The following is a 21090-nucleotide window of genomic DNA, read 5'->3' as shown; positions in this document are numbered from 1 at the left end:
CCGACCCTCCCTGCTCCTGGACGGGGGTCGGGCTGGGGGCCGCGGCACGTGCCCCTGCCAGAGCCCTTGCTCAACGGCAGTTAGTGCCGCCGTGAGCTTTTCTCCCGGGCTGCCCCCCGGCACTGGAGCAGCTTATCGGGCTCCGGATGCCCCGTGTACATCTGTTCTGACAGCCTGTTGTATTAACCCGGAACTCGATTCACAGGATGCAGCCACCACTGACCCCCCGCTGCTGCATGGGGCACTCTGCACACGTTAATTAAGCGCTGCGCGCGCACCGGCTCCCCTCCCTCCTCGCCGGCTCTGCCAGCCCGCGGCCGTAGGTATTTGGGTGCGACCCTGAGGGTTGGCTGCCGGCCATCAGTCGGCTCCGACTGGGCCGGAATTTTACACCCGCAGCCGGAGCGTGTGAGACTATAAAGTTAAAACTGAATTATCTTTGATGCAGTAGGAGGCTTCAGGTCAGATGTACTTTCCAGCGTGGTCGCCTGCCAGAAAGGATGAACACCTAACCGGCACCGCGCGCGTGAGCACGCCCCATCCTTCACGGGGGCGGCGCGGCCTCGCGGAAGGAGGGGACATTCATCAAACGCGGCCCGGTAATTTACAACGGCAGCATAAAATTGTGGACTTCCAACCGCATAATCTCGAGACAGATAAACAAATTACAGCAACGCGATCATCCCCGCGGATCCCAGCCCGCGCCGCCAGCCCGCCACCTTTCGTGTTTTAGGGCCGGGGAAGCAGAACGGGACATGATGACGAGGTGGCGGAGCGTGGCATGATGGATGAGGCCGAGGGGCTGCTCGCGGTGCGCGTCTGCTCCCGCTGTAAGGCCCGCTGCCGCCGGGCAGCCCCCCGGGAGGGCCGGGGGGGACGTCTGTTGGGGGGGGACCTTCCCCTCCAGCTCCGGCCCCCTCCTCCCCCCCTTCCAGGGCTGAGGCCTCAAAGCTCGGAGAAGACGTGAGAGAACACAGAAGAGCGGGAGGCCCCTTCCACGGAGCCACGTCAAGCCCGGGCGGCGCACCAGAGATAGCGCTCGGCAGCTGGCTCCCGAGAGTTCAATGCAAACGCGGTTTCCTTGGTCGTGGCTGTTTTCCCTGGTAGACGGCTTGTCCCTTGTCTGTCCCCGAGGCCCCGGGGGCCCCATGCCGGCTGCGGCCCCGTGCCCAGCTCACCCCACGCGCTCAGGGCCGGCAGGTATGCGATGCCGTGGGCCTCCGCGCGACCACACACGGCCGTCTCCCGAGCGCCAGAGGGCGGGCACCGCTGCGTCCATGCCAGGCGCCGGGCAGGCCCCCGGGTCTGTGCGCTTGTGGCCCACGTCCCCTGCAGCGTCAGCCAGGAAAGCCAGTGGGGGAGGGGCCCCGGGGGCCAGGGGGCCATAGGCGGGTGCGGGCCTTGCGCACCGCCCGGGGTGGGACTGCCGAGGCCCCGCCACGGCAGGCTTGCCGCGGACCCATCGAAGCCCCTGCCTCCAGCCCAGTCCCCCAGCCGGCTTCCTCTCCACGGGCCCAGGCCGCTCTGGGCTCGGGGAAGAACGTGGAGAGCTGGGCCCTCGAGGAAAAGGGCAGCGGGGGCCCACGGGGTAGGGGGCACTGGGGAGGTGTGTGGTGGGGCGGCACGTGGGGGGCTCTGCCCTCCTGGCCGTGACCCCTGTTGGCCCAGCGCGCTCCGCGTCCCCGGGGGAGGACCCAGGGCCCAGCCGAGCGGTCCCGGGGACGGCCCCCACCTAAGATGTGCCCCCGTCTGCTCTGAACACTGGGCACTGGACCATGGCACGCCCACCTCACCCCAGGGTGATGCTTCTTCACTACCGGGTGGACAAAACCAGTGTAGGCCTGGATCCTTCTGAAAACACTCTTTTTGAATGGGAATGTGGACACGGAAGATTCTGGAAAGTCAGGAGGCCACAGGAAGCCCAAACGTCCCAACACCCAGTGCGGTGTGCTACCTCCTGAATGTCGCCCGTCCGTCTTCACCCTATCGAGCCCAGATGTGAATCAGGCTCGTGATTCACAACTCAGGAAAATAACGGCAGACGTCTCCACCACACTTTCCAGCCTACGCGCTCTCTCGTGGACCAGAGCACATTTAGTTCCCCGGGATACAATCGACCGTGATGATTTTTTAAAGCGCTGACGACCACGTGTGCCCGTCTCGGGTTCAGAAAGGTACGGGATGTCGCAGAGGCCCCTGAGGCCTGAGCGCTGGGTCTGACGCCAGGACTCGTCCCGGGTCTCCCCTGCGTGGCTGGTCCCGGGGCAGCTCTGGCACTCACCTTCAGAATCAGCTCCCTGGCGGACGGAGACATGAGGACGCGGTCGCACCACGCGGGGCACCGCGTGTTCATGTACTGTCTGCCCTGGCCGGAGTCCTCGCTGTATGGGTAGCTGGGGGGACACAAAGGCACCCGGTCAGCCGCCGGCTCCGGCCCCTCCTCCCACCGTCCTCCGCGTCCCCTGGGGAGGGCCCTGTGGGCTGCCCGTGCACGTGGGATGGCCAGCGCTATGCAGGGAAGGAATGCACGGTCAGAAGTTTCCAGAACACAAGGCCAAACTTGCAATTTCAGTCCTCACTGGAATCTTGGCTGTAATGGGATCTTGGGACAAGCCTTTCCTTTACAGAAATGAAATCCCCTGTTCACCTGTGGTTTTGGCTCCGTACGTGGCCTAGGGTACACGGAAGACCTACACAGGGAAAACCACGCCCCCGCCCCACGTCCCACCGGGAGACGTGCCCCCTTCCCCACCTGCGCCCCAGAGGCCAGCAGCCGTCTCCTCGCCGCAGTGGGACCCCCGCCAGACACCCGTCATGCCTCGGGAAGCCGGGGCCTGACGCGGCACACACGCTGCCCCCACACCTGCTCCAGCACGGCACCGCGTCTCCAAGGGTGCCCGGTGCCCGGGCCACAGGGTCACCGCCGTGGTCGTGCACAAGTCTATGCCCGGTTCTCCCCTTCCCACCCACTGACCTGGCTCAGCCCCCAGGGACGGAGCCGCCACCGCTGACCCACCCGCAGGCAGGCGACACGCCCGCGGGCGGCAAACAGCGGGGTGCCGCCAGCTGACACGCGCAGTCATCCTGGGGACGCCCGGCTGCGGCCCCTCACGTCCTTCTGCTGCCTCCTGCATCCAGAACCCTCCGGGGCAGTCCTGCCCGCGGGCCCCGTGCAGCCGTCTCGGTGCCCCTACAGTGGCCAGCCCACCCCCAGCGGGCGTCCTGTCCGGGAAGGACTGAATCATCGGTGGACAGACTGGCTGTGCTGCGTGGGTGTCCTCGGCGTGGGCTGTCCGCACGCCTTCAGGAGGGTCTCAGACCCTCCCTCGTGGAACAGTTGTTCAGGTGAATCCCAAACCACCCGCGGCTGCTTCTCCTGTTGCTTTGAGCTCCGAGAGCGGGACGCGGGTGGCCTTCTGGGCTGCTCCCAAGGTGGCCCCTGGTCTTTGGAGGACCCTGGCCCCTCTCCCTCTGCTCCGTGGCCTCCAGACCCGAGTCAGGCCTGTACCTTGACCATCAGGCTTCTGGACGTGTGCCTGCCCTGAGCCAGTGGCTCCCGGCCGCACGGGGCCCCCCACCCTTGGACCACAGAGGGAGGGGCCTCAGGCCCCCAGCCCCTCAGGGAATTACCGCTTCCCTCGATTAAGGACTCAAAGCAGCAAATGCAGTTAAAACCTACACGAAGGAGAGAGGACCAGCCACTCCTGTGTCCTACTTGTCACAACGTCCTCGTAAAGAACCCAGATGCCAGCTGCCCCCCAGCCTCCTCGGCAGGACAAGTGTGGACGAGTGTGCTCCTGGCTGGGCCGGGGCCACGGATGAGCGACATCGCCTGGCACACGCCAGCCCGCCTGGGTGCCTGGGTGGGGGGGCTCACCGAGGCCGGGTGGCGGGCTCTGTCCGGGAACACGCCCAAATGAAGAGCCAGTGGCTGGGGCGGTGGCGCCCCTGGGCAGGGGCCGGGCCGTCCGAGCCACCGGCCGCCCCCGGCAGCCCTCCTGGGCGGGCTCTGCCACCAGCGTTCCGCCCGACAGCTGGGTGTTGGCACGGTTCCTGCCCACTTCTTTTTCTTTGACTGTAGCTTTGTTTCTTTCCTTCTCTTTTCCAGGAGTTTCAGTAACAGCTGGTATTTTTGAAACCAAATGTTTGGGGGACGCCCTTATCCGCTTGGGGCTGATGCGCTGCACTGGCTGTGACGGGCGCGCGTCTGCACCTTTTCTTCCGGTGATGCGCTGGGGGGTCTGCGATTGCTCACACGGCGGGGCTGACTTGGCAGGCAGGGGTCCCAGGAGGGGCTTCTGTCCCCGCAGCCTCCCTGAGGGCGCACCCCTGCCCCTCCACCCCCACGGTGTGTGGAACGTACCAGAACGTGCCAGTCTGGCTGCGGTGTACCTCCCGTTTCCTCCTGAGCCTGGCGTCCCCACCCGCGGCTGGCCCCGCGGATTCGGCCGGCGGACACAGCCGGGCTTTGTGCCCTCCCGGCCGTGTTGTCCGGCTCGGGGCCCGCGGCGGCTCCACCCGCCCGCCCAGCCGTGGCAAAGGGGCCGCTACCCACATCCTGAGGGAAGGAGCTCGAGGGGCAGGGAGGGAGGGAGGCCGAGTCCTCGAGGACAGGTGGACGATTGTTAGCTCTACCACACGCCGCCAACAGATACGCGGCTCTGCCTCTCCGTGGGGGCGAGGGCAGGGCGCCGGTCCTGGTCCCCACCCTGCCACGGTTTGCTTTCAGATAAGTGTGTGCACACGGCCGGCACCGAATTAGTCACTGTCGGCTCTGGAGGTGCTCAGGCCGTGGACAGGCGGCATCGGGCCAGGAGCCCTGCGCTCCGTCCACCGTCTGGGCAGCGCGTCAGGCAGCGGAAGAAGGACCCGACCCCGCCCGGGCCCCGCCCCACCCACCTCTCCGGCCCGTCTGGACCAGCACCGGCACTGTTCCGGCTTGCTGCCCCTGGTCCCAGGAGTGGCTGGGCCCCCTCTCAGGGGCCAGGGGCCACAGGGTACGGCCCCGGGGCTGTGGGGAGGAGGGCAGTGCCCCCAAGACCAGGACAACCTCTTGGGACCAGCCTCTTTCTCCTTTGGACTCCCCTATAGTCACATTGGACTGTGGTGGCCGGGTCCTGCCTGAGCACGGTGGGGTCGGGCCTGGGGCTCCCCTTTGGGCGCATGCGTTTTAGGGCCGAGGCGCGAGCTTCGCCGCAGCTCTGGGCCTTTCTGGCTCTTCTCTGGGGCTCATCCCAGCACCGCCGTGTGAGTCGTGACCACCCGTCAGGTCCTACCGTGCACAGGCGCCCCGCTGACAGATTTGTGTCCTGGCACAAACCCGGGCCTGCGGTGCAAACACTGGGCTTGGGCCCTGGGGTGTGTCCACGTGTGTGGGCGCTGTACGCAGCCCTAGATGAGACTCGAAGACCGTCAGGGGTCTGTGAAGGGGTTTCCTGTAGCGTCGGTGGCATCAAGTGTAGCTGAGCATCCAGGGTCATGTCTGAGCGTGTGAAATTCATCCAGCTTCCGTCCGGACTTTGTCTCAGCATTTAAGCCGGGCCACCACAGCCACCGGCTGCCCTCACGGCTGTCCCCACCCCGGACCTTTGCCCTGGCCAGCGGGCTTGCTCTAGTCCAGCAACTCGGCATGTTGTCCTCTGGAAACTCGGGGCAGATCCGTGTCGACCCCAACCCCCAGCTCAGTGGCAGCATGTTCCCGGACAGAGCCCGCCACCCGGCCTCGGCGAGCCCCCCTGGCACCCAGGCGGGCTGACATGTGCCAGGCGATGTCGCTCGTCCGTGGCCCCGGCCCAGCCAGGAGCACACTCGTCCACGCTTGTCCTGCCGAGGAGGCTGGGGGGCAGCTGGCGTCTGGGTTCTTCACGAGGACGTTGTGACAAGTAGGACACAGGAGTGGCTGGTCCTCTCTCCTTCGTGTAGGTTTTAACTGCATTTGCTGCTTTGAGTCCTTAATCGAGGGAAGCGGTAATTCCCTGAGGGGCTGGGGCCCGAGGCCCCTCTGTGGTCCAAGGGTGGGGGGGCCCCGTGAGGCCGGGAGCCACTGGCTCAGGGCAGGCACACGTCCAGAAGCCTGATGGTCAAGGTACAGGCCTGACTCGGGTCTGGAGGCCACGGTGCCTGCTGGTGCCCACCCCGCGCATCTCCATGGACCACATCCAACCTGGGCCCAGAGACCCGCTGGACAGACGGACGTCCTGGCTCCTTCCCAGCCGCCAGGCCTGGCAGATGGCACCTCCTCCTCCTAACTGCACCACGTCACACAGATCGTTATGGATGAGAATCTACAGGTGGTCAAACTTTAAATCTGGCCCGGGAAGAATTCTGAAAAGAGCATCTTTATCCTTAATTTAAAATTAAATGCATCCGTTAAGATAGACAACCCCTCCGCTGGCCTGAAGCGGTGAGTTTAGCTCTGTTACATACGTTTCTTTTTTCTTTTTTTTTTTTTTAAGCTACAATTTGATCTTATCCTATAATTAATTCCTTCGGGAAAAACCTCTCCTTCCGGCCGTGGGGAGTTGGCCTCCAGGAAGGTATGGTCGTGTTTCTTCCCACTGCTTCCTCCGAAAAAGTGAATCACTTTGCAAACGTCTCAGGGGCAGACCCAGGTCACGTTTTCCTGTTCTCTCAATCAGCTTTATGTTAAAGTGTCACCCGCGCTGGGAAGGGCCCACACGTCCCCACGCGTCCCCCCGCACGACCCCTCATCTGGGGGGAGCCCTGCCGGCCCTCCGGCCACTGCCTGCAAAGTCACGGGTCGTGACCCCAGCAACGCCAACTAGTCACGTCTCCGGGTCCTGCACCACGCCTGGCGTCCGGCCTCACGCGCGCCACGATTGGAGATTTGTGTGCAGAGAGCGGTCTGGAGCCAGTCGCTGTCCTTTGCTTCAGTAGCAAGCATCCGTCCCGCCACCGGTGGGCACTTGGGCTACTCCTGGTTTCTGGCTTGTCCTTAGGGGGTGGCGTGTGGGCCCCGGGGGTCCCCGAGACCCTTCGGGGAGCGTCTGTAAGGTAAAACCACCTTCACGATCGCCCTAAGATGCCATCCGGCCTTCTCATGGTGCTGACGTTGCGCTGACGGGCGGGTGGCGTTCCTCAGTGTGGCTTCTGTGCAGCAGCCCCACGCCGAGAACCACGCATGGTTACTGTACCGGCTCTCCAGACCGCGAGGCGGGATGTTTCGAGACGCGGCGGGACGAGATGGGACAGACAGGTTTCTGCCACGTGGCTGTTTCAGATCATTGTCATGGAACGGCTTTTTTTTTTTTTTTTTTTTTTTTTTGCTAGAAAGGCAGAAAGACTGTTGTCACTCAGACATGGGCATCAGACAGGAGTTTTCTCAAGAGGCCACGAAACGAGCCATTTTGCCTCTCCAGGAAAACATCCGAGAGAATTTTTGCCAGTGAGAAAATTCAAGCTTTCAAGCAGAACCCAGGAGTTTGGAAAACTGGTATCGGCCCCACGTGCCTGGCAGTGCGCCACGGTACACAGTGCTCTGCTCCGTGGCCCTGAGGCCACGTGGCAAGGGACACGCCGCCTCACAGCTGCCAACATCTGGGACGTCTGCACAGTGTGGCACCCCAGGGGCTCCGAAGGACCAACCTGTGACGTCCCCAGTCGTGCACGTGGGCGGCCCCCTCCCACGGCAAAGAGCCGGCGGCTCACGGATGTGGTTTCAGCTCCACTCTACTGTCGGAGGGATGTTTACAGACCCGCGGATGCACCGTCCGGCAGGATGGGACTTCGTCGGGCTGGGCGCTGCCCCGGGCCTGGTGGGGGTGGCGGGCGCCATCGCACAGCCCGGGGTGGGGCTGGAGGGCCCCCCGCGGTCCCTCTGCCTGCTCCCCCCCCCCACCCCGGGGTGAGCGGCACACTGCCTCTCGACCACCGCCCACGGCCGGTCACTGCTGTGGTGGCCCCAGGGAAGGTGGCCCCAGGGAAGGTGCTGTGCCTTCGGTGGAGAAGGACTGGAGAGTCTGTAAACCTCTGAATATCAGCACCTTTTCCAGCAAAGCGACGGCATTAAGTTCCAATCCGTTAGGACTGAAGTTGTGTTAGTCCGTGGAGAACGCTAACAAGCATCTTCGTGAAGAACCCCTCTCTCTCTCTCGTCGCGAGGCCCAGCTGCCGATGAGATGCCTGCGGGGCTCGCGGGTGCACGGCCAAGCTGGCGCTCCGCCACCCGCCCGCCACCCGGGGCCCTGGGGAGCCACCCCCGGAGCACGTCCTGCTCGGCACGGCACTGCGGGAGGGCCAGAAACCGCGTGACCCGCGTGCCGGGCACTCACCACTTGGATAAAGGGCAGAGAGTACAGATACATTCTGGAAACCAGCCAGAGGCCACGGGAACGGATGTTCAGGGTTTGCGCTCTGGCACTGGCACAGGCACATGCCCTCAGATGCCGCCATGGTTCCCTGGTTCTGACGGACCGAAGCACACACGGGCCTCCCTGAGACCAACGACCTGACAGCCCCGGCTGCCCGGGCCCAGTCTTCACAGCCTTCCAGAAAGTACCGAGAGCAATAGCGAGTCCTGGCGAATACCCGAGAGCCGGGTGGGGGGATGAGAACACACGGCCTCGGAGATATAGGCAGTGCTTTGTCTGGACCTCCCGGCCGACCCGGAGCAGCCTGGGAAGTGAAAAGTGATGTTCACAAACTATACGTGTGTCGGGTAAAACCCTCTGGGCTGTGGAAAGGAACTGGTGTGGCACTTTGCGGTCAGTGAGGGGTCTCGTGTACAAGCCTGCCCTGCCCAGGCCGCGAGGACAAAGGCAGAAGGTGGGGACCCTTTCCCTTCTGGGAACATCTTCACGGGACCCGGCCAACATCTGCAAACAGAAACCTCTGTCGGAGGGAATGAGCGTGGGGAACCCGAGCTGGGCATCCTTCGGTCCAGAACCCGTGTGCCGCGCTTCCCCAGGGGACTGGCCTCCACCAGAGCCCCCTCCCAGCAGGACAGCCGCCCTGTGGGTGGGGAGTGGCAGCTGGGGGGGGTGCCTCGAGCTCACCCCCCACCCCCAGGCACCCCGGCACTGGAGAACGACAGCCCCCACTGAGACGGGGGCCCTGTGGTCCAGCCTCAGACCCCGTGCTGGGGACGGAGTTCCTGCCTCCTTCCCCACAGGGTGATGTCGTGTCCCTGGTCGGGCGGTGCCGGGAGTGTGGGACAAGAAGGAGCTGGACGAGAGGGCGGGACGCTTCAGGCCTGCCAATCTTCCAGAAGGCTCTGGCCCCGGAACAGGTGCTTCTGCGTTCAGGACTCAGCCAGCAGCGCTGCCTCTCCCCAGGCGGGGACAGGACAGCCGTGTCACTGAGCTCCTTCCTGCAGGCCGCACTCTGGGGCCTTCTCACCTTCTGCTCCAAGAGGGGACAAAGGACCGTGTGCGAGGAAACCACTCCGGGTCAGAAGCCCCCAACCGCTTCCAGCCGCGAGACTGCTCCATGCTGGTGGCTGTTCACAGTCCAGACACGCACACCCGCACCCAGGAGACAGCCCCCCACGCTCCCACCCCCACGCTCCCCGCCCGGGCAATGCACACTCTGTGCATATGCATCTTGCACGTGAACACACGCCCATGTCCACTCATGCGCACACGATGTACAAGAACACACACCTGCCTCATGCACACCCGTCCCCTCGGACGTGCACACGCCACATACAGGCCCCTGGGTACACGCACCCGTGCACATGTGCACACCCAGCTCACACCCAACACCCACCTATACAAGACACACGCACACACCCAGACACACATCCCTAAACCCATACGTGCACACATACGAGCACGCGTGTGTACGAACCCCAGATCCACACTCCGTGTACATACACTACCCCCCATGCACACACGTGCACACACATCCACGCATTGTGGATGCTACGCGCATGCACAGTAACCTACATTCTGCACACACACTCCCATACCTACACACGTGCACACACGTGCGCTCTTACCTAAGTAACGCCCACCTGCACGCACAAAACCTTCTGTTCACACCCCCACGTGTGCATGTCTGTGCCCGCTGCAGCCCACGCGGGCAATCGCCCATACACGGCTGCGCGTGAGCTCACACCCCACCGTGTGCACACACCCACCCGCACGCGGGCACGCACGCACACGCAGCATGCCTGAGACCACTTATCGTACAGGAGAGACAGAATTCACCTGGCAGACATCAAACCTTACAGCCACCGTCCCCGACCACTGCCCGTTCTCTCCCCAGACTTTACGGGGGCTCATGCCCTCCCCACATGGTACAGCAGCTCCAAACCCCACACGGGGAACCCTGGTCACGCACATGGTTTCAAAAATACAGAGGAGCTAAAGGAGGAGGGGCCGTGTGTCTTGGGCAGTGGGGGAGGGGGGCAACGTGGCACGTGACCCAGGCAGGGGGGAGGGGGATGACCCCGGGATCGGGGGAGGGGTGGATGATGGGGCAGCGGGGGGAGGGTGCCCTGGGCAGCATGGGGACCGGCCTTAAGAGCACTGGGTCGGTCTGTGCCAGAGCAGGTGCGGGGACTGCACTCAGATCACAAGGGTTTCAGTCCCGGAGCTGGGCTCTGACGTTCCAGAGCTGCCGATTTCTTTAGGAAAACCCTTTCACCTCTCTTGTCCCACACGCCCATCTTGGGACACCACTGTGTTACTTCCTAATTAAAGGAAATCGACCTGTAATCGATCACTTAATAACTTAATCGACCAGCCAAGCAGCCCCTGTGCCTGTGAAGCCAGCACTGGTAGGACATCAGGTGTCCCCTCCTTTGTCACAGTTCCTGTCTCTAGCCAGAGCGAGCTCTCTGCCCCTAAGGGCTCAGGGGGCCCCGCAGGCCGCCCTGGATGGCCCAGGACACCACCTGCAGTGAGTGCCTTCTCAGGCACGTTCACAGGTGCCAGGCTGGGGCAGGGACGCCTCCGGGCCGTCCTCCTCCCACACGTCATGGACCTTGCCGAGGGCAGGGTGAACCCGTCCCGTGTGCACAGCCGCCCCTCCCCAGGCCCTGGTGAACAACGACCAGCACCCACGGGCGGCTCTCTGAAGTTCCTCCCACGTGGCACGAGATCACCCCCTTCTCCTGTCCAGGGGCGACAGAGGCCCCAGACGATCAGGCTGCCGGGCGGCGGCCGCCTTCCGGGGGAGGCCTGTGCCCGCCCTGCCAGGAGCCACCAGCCCAGGACCCCACTGTCCTATGTGGCCACGTGAGGGCTGATGTCCTTCCAAAGTCTCGCCGTGTCTGGGGGGTGGCCAGGCGGGCATCTCTGCTGCTCCCCACCAGGGCACTGGCCACGAGGCCCTGTGAGCTCTGCACTCAGGAGAAACTCGAGAAGCAGACGCCAGCTCTAGGTGGCCGTGTCCACAAGGCCATGGCCTCTACCCCAGGTGCCCCCAGGCCTCCTCCCTCCTCGCCAGCTCAACAAAGCCTGGAGAGAGACCCCGGAGGTTGTTCAAACAGGGGGCACTCGGGGGGCCTGGCCTACCACACTCGGGACGAGGCAGCGTGACAAACCCTAAGAATCTTGTCAGGTCTCAGGTGCATCTGGAAGGACATCTGACCGCACGTCACTATACCCGTGAGGGGTCGGGGCCGTGAGGAGATGTGCTTGGTCAGCACCCACCTGGGAACTGCCGGGGCACCGACCAGGACCCAGTCCCTGCCTCTCTGGTCCCCTGGAACTCCCGCCGTGGCCGTCTCGGCCGGAGCCTGGGCCCCGAGGTCAGAGGAACACCTGCCCGTGCCCTCGAGCCGCAGGAAGTCACTCGTCCCGTGGTCTGTGGGGCCCCCTTCCGGCCTCCACACGTGTGACTGAACTGTGGCACGGGGAAGGGAGGCCCCTCGCAGACGCACGAAGGGCTGTCTGGTTTTCGAGCTCGTTCTAGGAGCAGAGCTGTTAGGTCTGGTGATACTCCCCCCGTACCCCCCACCCCCCTACGTTAGAAAGTTTCTGGAATGTGCCCGGGATCTAAAAGCAGAGAGAGGGAGGAGAGGAGTCTGGGGACAGGGTCTCCATGTCTTGAGGGTGCCCTCCCCCCAGGATGCCTGGCCCACCCTCTGCTGGCCTCTCTTTGCCCCACGCCCTCTGAGAGGCCGGGTGCCTGTGTGGGCCGTGCCCCTCACGAGGGGATGGGGTGTCGTCGCTGTAGACCGCGAGATTCCGTAAACATCGGAGTAAAACCCAGCGAAAGCTTCTCCGCCCGAGAAAGAGAAAAACAGCCAAAAACTCACCCAACACACGACGTTGTGGAAAACCCTGATGCTCCCAGAAAGACCCAGAACCCAGAGCAGCTGCTGGGGGCCCCCAGTGTGCCAGTCTGAGAAGGCAGTATTTTGCGTGCTTAAAAACATCTTTTTGTTAAGGGAAGCTAGCAGAAGCTAACAAGCTCTTCTTGTCCTCAGCTGGCTGCTGGCTTCGGGCTGTGGAAGGGCAGGGAGGAGGGTTACCTGCTCGTCCGGCAAGCGGGTGCTCCTTACCTGGGAGGGAACGAGATGTCCAGTTCATACAGTCTGTCCTTAAAAACAGACAGCTCTTTGTCAAATTCTAAGAGCTAAAGAAAAGAAACAGAAAAACATAAGGTCACTTTGCTGTGCCGCACCGGCAGGGGGTGGGGGTGGGGGTGGGGGTCAGTCCGCTGCAGGGAGCCACGGAACCCGCGGGAAACACGCCTGGCGGACCGACCGGACCTGTGCGGGGAAGCCCTGCCGACAGCCGCCCATTGGTGTCCCTGGAGAGGCCACGGGTGCCCAGGAGGCCCTTCTCAAAACCACGAGGGGCAGCAGACAGCACAGCCACAGGCCACGGCGGCGGCCCGCAGGGCGGACACAGTTCTTTGTTTTGCCCGAGCTGAGTCACGGAGCAAGCCACGTGGACCTCGCACCGGAGTGTGATTAAAAATGGCCACAGGGCACCAGGGTGGCTCAGCCAGTTAAGCGTCCGACTCGATTCCGGCTCAGGTCACGATCTCACGATTCCCACGACTGAGCTCCGTGTCGGGTTCTGTGTGGAAGTGCGGAGCCTGCTTGGAATTCTCTCTCTCTCTCTCTCTCTCTCTCTCTCTCTCTGTCTCTCTCTCTCTGTCTCTCTCTCTCTCTCCCCCTCTCTCTGCCCCTCCCCTGCTCACTCTGTCTCTCTCAAAATAAATAAACGTTAAAAAAAATGTTTGTTAAAAAAGAACGGCCAAGTCGGCATACCGGGGGGACCCTAAGAGCACACGTGGGCGGGGAGCACAGTTCCTGCTTGCGGAGGACAGAGTCCTGCCCCACAGACTCCTCGGAACCAAAGCCCGCCCTCCCTCGGGGAGGCAGGGGTGCCACCGGTGGCCCAGCCACGCTGGCTGTGCCAAGGCTGCGCTGCCCACAGCTTCCGGACGTGCACGTAAGTCGCGTCCCCACGCAGCCCGGCCCCCGCCTGAGCACCTGCGCCCGGTGCTCTCCTCGTGTGGGCCAGAGGGTGACACCCGGACGGAGCTGTCGTGGGGCTGTGGGGTGGGAGGGTAACCAGTCCCCTTGCACACACGCTTGACCGCACCTCACACACGTTCCTGCTGAAGCCTGCACGCTCACAGACACCAGCCTCAGACCCCGCCTGAGGAGGCTCGGATGCCGGGGGTCGGGGGCCCGGATCCCCCGGGAGCCACTCATGAGCCCACATCCGCCGAGCACGACCCTGCTCAGCGAGGCCCCAACGGGCATGGGGCTGAGGGCCCCCCCGGGGGGGAGGGGAGGCACAGGGAGGCGGGCGGAGGACCATGTGGGGAGGGGAAGCTTGTGGGAGGGCACGGGGGCTTGGCTTCCAGGGCACCACATGGCCTTGCTGCCCCCACATCAAGGGGAAACTCTAGCTCTTCTTCCAGAGTGGGCTCCAGGCCAAGCCGTTTCCGGGAAGTTCCGGAGTCGGGTCCTCAGTGGAGCCGGGGATAGAGGAAGTCTTCAGGGAGAGAGAGACACTCCCTGGGGCCTGGACAAGGCCTGCACTTACACACACGTTCACACGTATGTCTGTGCTGGTAGACACACTCGTATTTACACACGCACACTCACACAACTATAGTGTGGCTCCCGTAGGTCACCCTGGCGCTTGAATTCTTGGCCTTCCCGGGTCAGAGGCAGGCCCCGCGTGCGGGGGGCACGGGGGTGCTCAGGGTGGCTGCTGGCTTCATGCAGGTCCCGTGTGCAAGGGAGAGGAGCCAGCCTACCCGAGGCCACGAGCCGGGGTTCCGGAAAGGACCCATGCGTCTGGAGAAGTTTGGCCACGGCTGACGGGCGGTTCAAGGAGATGTCGACGGCACGTTCCTTTCCACACGGTGACTCTTTTCAGCCGCAGAGCCAGCCAACCTGCTAGTCCCCCCAACCCAGCTGACTCTTAGAGAAACGCAGCATGGCAGTCAGAGATGCCGCGAGACCCTCCCTGTCCCCCGGTGGCCACGCCCTGGACGGCCGTGTCCCGCGAACCCTGTGCACGCACGTGTCCACAAAGAACAGCTCGCGTCGGGGGACACTGGCGTTCCCGCGCCTTCCTCCCGCCGTGGGTTCCCGACTCCGCCCGGCGCGAGTCCCTGGGCTTCTCCGGCCACGGGCCCTCGCTGCTCCTCTGGGGTCAGGGTGCCGCTGCCCGGCGCCAGCGAGGGTGACCCGCTGTGCTCCTCAGTAGCGCCGCATCTTGTCTCTTCCCGTCTGGTGTCCCGCTGTTTCTCGTGGACACATCCTTCTCCTGAGGACTCACCTCCCGCGGTTCCAACCTCCGCTCGCCAAACGTGGCCTCCCACGGCCTCACGCCGCGTTCTGCCCCCACCCCAACTTGTGCTGCCCCGGTTGCAGGCGCCGTACCTCCTTGCGCCCTCGGGCTGTGTCGCCACGAATTCGCCGGCGGGGACTTCAGTGGTAACACTGCCACGAGTTCTGTGTGGTTTTTAATCTGCCAGCTTCTTTCAGAGTGTGTTTATTTGCTTCTGATTCCTTCAAGTTTTCAATCCTATTAAATACTCTTATTTTGTGATTTCTATCAGTTATTTAAACGTCTGGTGTTCTCAGAAGTGCACCCGCCCCCCCACCCGGCTTGTGTCTCTGGACCGCAAGCTCGCCTTCCGTGGACCTTCACCTGGGGGGGGCAGTAAACGTGGCGCCCGCCCTCCATCAGACAGCCGTGCGTGTCGAAGAATCGGAGGCGAGGGGCCAGGCGCTCAGACACAAATACTCAGAACGTTCGGTCGTGAGCTGCAAGACGTTGCTCACGCTTTGGAGGGCACTCAGGGATGGCCCGGTGTCTCCCGGGCCCAACCCCACCGCTAGGACGCGGGCAGTGACCGCGCCCGATGGCCCAGTGCTCACGGCGGCCACAGCGTCTTCCAGAGCCTCGGTCACGTCCGGTGCTCCCTCCCTCCAGGTGACAGTGGCGATGTCTCCCGTGCTCCCCGTGTGGCGCCACGTCTGGACTCTCTCGCACGGGTCCGCCTCTGTCCCCAACAGCCCGCGAGCCCCATGGGGGCATCTGTCGGTTCTGGACCCAGAACACAGCCCGGCTCCAAACGGCGCCCAGTTAGTAGCCCCAGGAATCTATTTCACAAAAGTCCAAAAACGGTTTCGAAAGTTGCCTCGGGAAACGAGAAACTATACCTGTGCCCAGATTTCTTCCATGAGAGGGGTCTTCTCTCCCCTTCACCGCGAGATGCCCCCCGTTGCCACCCACAAAACCGCGTCCCTAACAGAGAGACGGCTGCTCACCGGCCACGAGACCCCTGGCTGCGCAGAGCCGCCGTCCCTTGCCAGCAAGGGTTTCGTTCACGCGCACGCACACAGGTGCTCGTTCTGTTCTGGTTTTGTCTGGCTGTGTCAGGAGACGGTGGACCAGAGTGGCCGTGGGGACGCTGACCACCCTCACTCTGCTGCGACAGCGGGGGGCTCCCGGGGCCCCATGGCCAGCCCCGGGGACACTGAGGGGCTGAAGGGGAGCGCGACGGCACACCGCGTGTGGGTGCCTGGGTGCACGTGAGCACGTGCGTGTGAACGAGCGGCCTTCACCTGTCGCCTACTGAACATCCTCCGTGTTGTGCCGCCTCAGAAAGGGCCCCTGGAAGCCTTGCTGGGCCCTGCACCCCCTCGGGCCAGACCTGCCCAGAGGGCGTCCACGTGGGCGGCGTCCGCAGATGCCCTGTGAGGGGTCTGCAGGAACCTGCACACACACGGGCACACACACGCACGTACACATGCTCCAATAAGCACAACTTGCAGCAGGCGATGAGACCCTGGAAAACCCTGGCATGAGGTGTGGTCATGGCTCTGCGTGCTGACAGGCGGGTGGCAGCATCTGGGGAGGGAGCCACTTGGACAGCCACGCTTCTCTGGCTAAGGGTGTGAAGTAAAATTGAAACTGGGAAGCATCTGGTTTGGAAAGAGCGTGAATCTTCCAGCTGCCAACGAAGTGACAGAGCCCGTCTGGGAGGAGCCCTCACCTCCAGGGTCTCCGTGGGCGAGGCGCCCGCACGCTGGCCCCTGTGCTGAAAGGGACTCCTTGGGGAGCACCGCCCGAAACGCACCCATCTGCCTGCTAACCTGCCTGCCTGTCCACGTGGAGACGTCCCGGAGCGCGAGCATGCTCTCACGCCAGGTCAACACGTACTTACGAAGCCTCTGCTGCGCGTCGGGGTCTCTGCCAGACAGATACTCTGGTGAAGGGCAAGGCCAACACCCGCCAGGCCGGGGCTCCCCTGGGCTGTCTGACACTGGCGGGGGCGGGGCACAGGTTAGTCCCATACCCGTGCACACAGCTGTAGCCCCGTGTGGCCCACATCCTGCCCTGCACGGTCACAAACCCCGATCTGCTGCTTCGGGTCCCCGGCCGCCTGCCAGGTTTCTGGGATGCTCCCTCGTGGGGCCAGCGTGGGGCCAGCGAGGGGGGACCGCGTCTGGGGCTCCGGGACGGCCACAGGGCAAACTCCAGCTGTGAGAGGTTCCTGATTAGAAATTACGTGGCATTTCTGTTGAAACGATAATTTGTATCTCTTTGAGATTTTTCACTAACACGATAACCAATTTCACATGTATCTTAAACATTCTTCTTGATTACAAAGTGAAAAACAGCTCAGGGCGTGTGTGGACAATGATAAAGGGCCTGGCGGATCGTCCGTATCTGTCAGGGCTGCACAAATCCCACTGTTACTGCAGAGACACCGCGCTGATAGAGAAAAAAGAGCCCGGAAAATCAATGCGCCTTGAGCTGAGCAGTTGCTAAACACACAGAAAACATCTCTATCCAACAGGCCAAGCGCTGTGAAAATTCCCAAGCCCTGCCCTGGGACAGCCGAGGAAAATTTAATCTCTCCAAATCCTCACCAGGGCACTCCATCCTGCAGCCCTGACAGCCACACTTATAATTAATTATACAATTTCGATGGGAATATCGACTAAACAAAGCTATAAATCATAGAAAAAGTCAATAGGCATGGACACATTCAATCATGTCCCGGCCAATGATTACTACTCTTAAAATACAATAATTATTTCCAGAAGCCAGCTTGAATTAAATTTCTGTCAGACGGGTACAAGACCGGTGCTTGATGAAGGGCGCGATGGATTTTGGGGCCGCGTCCGGCGCAGGCACATCCATCCTGAGGACGGGTAGTTTGTCCCGTGGCCGTGGGGCTGCGTGCCTCTCCGCGGCGGTGGCATGGCTCATCACACCATTTATCTTGTCCCCCGAGGCCGGTCCCGACGACCCTACTTCCTGTGCGTGAGTGACGCGGAGGCGGCTTTTCAACGTGCCGGGTCGCGGCCAGGGGCACGGGCATCAGCGTGACCCCGCCAGGTGTCTCCGAAGGCACGGAGCCCCCCCCCCCCCCCGGGGCCCGCAGCAGGGGGGCGGCGTGGCCGGCCACCCAAGCCTGGAGGAGCCAGGCAGATGCCCCGTGGAGGCCCCGGGCCCGGGCGCGCCTCCCGACACGTGAGATTCCTGACAGACACAACGAAGGGGCACGTGGGGTCTTCCCCAAAACACCATGTGGAAACCTATTCTAACTCTGTGCTGCATTTTTAAATCTTTGAAATTCAAACGTTCCCCTGAACATTCGAACTAATCTTCCTCCCTCTTAAAAAGTTTCATATGCGGATAAATACGGAAATAAAAATTATTATGTCCAACAGTGACAACACTTATCATTTCTAACGGCAGTACCGTGAGCTCTGTCCAGATGTCAGCTCTGTCCATGATGTGGGTCCGTGTGCACTGGCCCCCCATTTCCAGAACACACGCCGTCTCCCAGGCCCCCCGCGCCGCCCTGGCTCAGACCCCACGGGACGTCCTTCTCGCCCATCTCCTGCTCCTTCCCGAACGGTCCGGTCCCTGGCTGCCCCCGTGCCAGCCCCGCGTCCATGTGTCCACTGCTGGACCCTCGGCTTTGATACTTCCCTGGTGGCCTCACTGCCCCCTGCTCCGAGCTGTTGCCTCTGCAGCAGGGGCCCCTGAAAGCCCACCCTGACTTCTGAGCTCAAGAAGTCACACAGCTGCCCAGAAACAGCGTGGCATGCCCAGTCTCCCGGGCACTTCACCACAACAGTGCCTCGGGCTCCCCTGTGCCCCCAGGTCCCCGGGCCCGGACATCACAGGGGTGCTGTCCTCTTAGGTGCAGACGGCAGGCAGGACACGGTCCTTACCCTGGTGCTTCCCACCCAGGGAAGCAGCCTGGGCTGTAAGCGTCCGCGTGCTGAGCTGGGTGCTGCAGAGGCTGCGGAGGGAGAGTCACCTTGCCTGGGCCTGAGGTCCCTCGAGGACGTGACATGTGGTCTGGCCAGGCCCAAAGGGCAGAGCCCCCGCTGGGACAGGCTGGTGGGAGGAGCAGAGCATCTGCTGGGTCCCCTGCACGGGGCGTGGGGCCGGGGGAGCACACAGAGGCTCACCGGAGGCCTGTGGCTGTGGGCCTGGAGCTGAGGCCTGACTCTCTGTGCAGGAGACAAGCCCCTGGCTGGGCTCTGGGCTGGGGGCGCGCTGGGTGGGCTCCTGAGGCGAGCGAGAGGCAGTGGCCCCGGGCCGGTGGGGACAGACGAGGGGACAGGGACGGGGGCAGTGCCTGTCGCCCGGCACTGACACGGGCAGAGCTCCACTTGCGCTGAGGGGAAACTGAGGCACAGGTGCAGCCCACGCTCAGCACGGCTGGGCTCCCAGAGGCAGAGAGGTGAGAACAGGGATGGCGGGGCGGGGCCCACGGTCCAAGCACCACCCCCAGGCTTTGGCAGAAAGACGTCCCTGACATGGTCCCAGGGGTCTCGGAGGCACGGGGGCCGGACCGCCAGGGTGCGGGCAGACTGGGAGCTGAACAGGGGTCGGGGGTGGGGGGGCAGCTGTGCACAGAGCCTCTACGGAGCGGGGTGGGGGGAGGGAGAGCACGAAGGGGAGAGCACGAAGGACAGAGGGCGGGCAGGTGCCCCACTCAGGGCCCGCCCCTGCGCCACGGAACCCCGGGGGCCTGGAACCGGCCACACGGGGGACGCTTAGGCCTTGGAGACTGGCAAACACCACACGTCACCTGTTGGTCTACACGAAACAGACACCGATAAGCACGTGACAAACAGGCACTGACCCCGTCACGCGAGTCTGGTCGCCCCGCACGGCCTCTCCGGACTCTGCAGGGCACGCAGAGTGGCTTCAGGGAAGAGGGCGGTTCCCTCGGGACCAGGGCTCCACCGACTGGTTTGAGATGCACGTTTCACGCACACGCCCTTGGTTTTGCACACGTGCACGTGCACAGCCACGGAGACACCCGGCCAGGTGCGCCAGCCGGCCGAGCACCTGGGGCGCCGCCCACACAGGGGCGGCCCGGGCCGCCCAACAACCAGGCGCTGGGCCAGCAGCCGCAGCCCGGGGACAGGGGACAGCGGGGGCTCACCGCGGTGCCGTTGTTGTCGCGGAAAACCTCCTGGTTGAAGTAGTGGAAGACTTTCTTTTCCAGCTGAAGCATCACCTGGAAAGGAGAAGTGGACGCCAGTGTGGGCGGAGCAGAGACAGCGCCTCCCGCACAGTCCAGAGAGCCCAGCTCCAGGGGCCACGGTTGAGGACTCTCTTACCTTCCGGTCGTTGTCCGACTCGCGGAATATCAGCTTCACCACCTCGTTGGTGTCGGCGGCCCGGACTGTCTGCATCGTGGCCTGTGTGCAGAGAGTCTGGGAAAGACACAGAAGGGACTCAGTCCCCGCAGAGAGGGGCCCGCAGCCCTTGTCCCCTGAAAGCAATCAGCACACCTCCTGGCCTCTCGCCCCTGCCCTGTCCTTTCCAGGCTGCTTCCGCCTGGCTCCACACGTCCCCGGAAAGGGACCACGGGCCCGCCACACGGGAGCGGGAGCACGACCAGCTGACCAGGCACACTCTCCAAGGGCAGGCCTGTCGGGAAGTGCCGTGCACCTCTGGCGGCCCCGGCCTCCCTGCCCATCTCTGTTCCCCGTGCTGCCCCCGAGCCGGCGGGGCCTGAACCCTAGATCTGCCGGAGGCTTCACTGAAATCAGCATGAGCAGCGGAGGGGCGGGGAGGTCTCTGCCCTTCACGGTGTCCCCACAGCAGGCTGGGGACACCCTGCGATGAGATCTGCCTCAGGTGGGCAGTGGGACAGGACCCGGAAGGCAACGCCAGGGAGCACAGAGGCCACGCTGGGTTTTTGGGTCACCCCCAGGGCCGCAAGGCTGGGACACTCCCCACAGCACACCCCAGTTCATGGACTAAGTTAAATCCAGGCTTGCCGAGAAAACTCCTCTAGTGTCAAGCTGGGTATGAGGCAGGAAAGGTGTGGATGGGTGCAGAACACTGGAGACCCCCACCCAGCAGGGCAAGCCTGCTCTGGGCAGCGAGAAGTCGCAGGCTGGGTCACGGGTACTTAGGAATATGTTCAACAAAAGAGGTTCGGGATGTGCTGAAAGGATAGACCTTCACGGGAGAGGACAGAGGACTGGGGAGCTGGCCCCCACCCCATGCGGCGGATGACGCTCTTTCCTCGTGGGAAGGTCCTGTCACCAGGGTCCATGTGCACAACGTGTCCAGGAAGGGCAGCTGGAGGCAGAAGGCAGAGCCGAAGCTGCCTGGGGGCGGCCAAGGAGAGTCCACCCTGGACCGAGGC

At 63.5% G+C, this 21090-nt stretch overlaps 1 protein-coding gene across 5 annotated transcripts in view; it reads right to left on the bottom strand.

Moving 5' to 3' along the window:
* The window catches only part of INPP5A (inositol polyphosphate-5-phosphatase A), a 173316-nt gene that overhangs the window by 2620 nt on the left and 149606 nt on the right, over positions 1–21090 (bottom strand). For 2 of the 5 annotated variants that reach the window (XM_027063454.2, XM_027063455.2), the window contains exons 10-13: positions 20051–20146; positions 19873–19947; positions 12473–12546; positions 2282–2393 (exon numbers count right to left, since the gene is read on the bottom strand). In XM_027063454.2, the coding sequence (XP_026919255.1) occupies positions 2282–2393; positions 12473–12546; positions 19873–19947; positions 20051–20146 (357 nt within the window). Of the gene's footprint in view, positions 1–1306; positions 1984–2281; positions 2394–8291; positions 8425–8518; positions 8635–12226; positions 12313–12472; positions 12547–19872; positions 19948–20050; positions 20147–21090 lie in introns of those variants that run through there. The other 3 variants (XR_008292275.1, XR_008292274.1, XM_027063456.2) reach the window with 3 other exon arrangements.

This window comes from Acinonyx jubatus, chromosome D2 (assembly GCF_027475565.1).
Source record: "Acinonyx jubatus isolate Ajub_Pintada_27869175 chromosome D2, VMU_Ajub_asm_v1.0, whole genome shotgun sequence".
Lineage (NCBI taxonomy): Eukaryota > Metazoa > Chordata > Mammalia > Carnivora > Felidae > Acinonyx > Acinonyx jubatus.
Note: the sequence above shows the minus strand (reverse complement) of the source record. Positions and strands in the feature narration are given on the sequence as shown.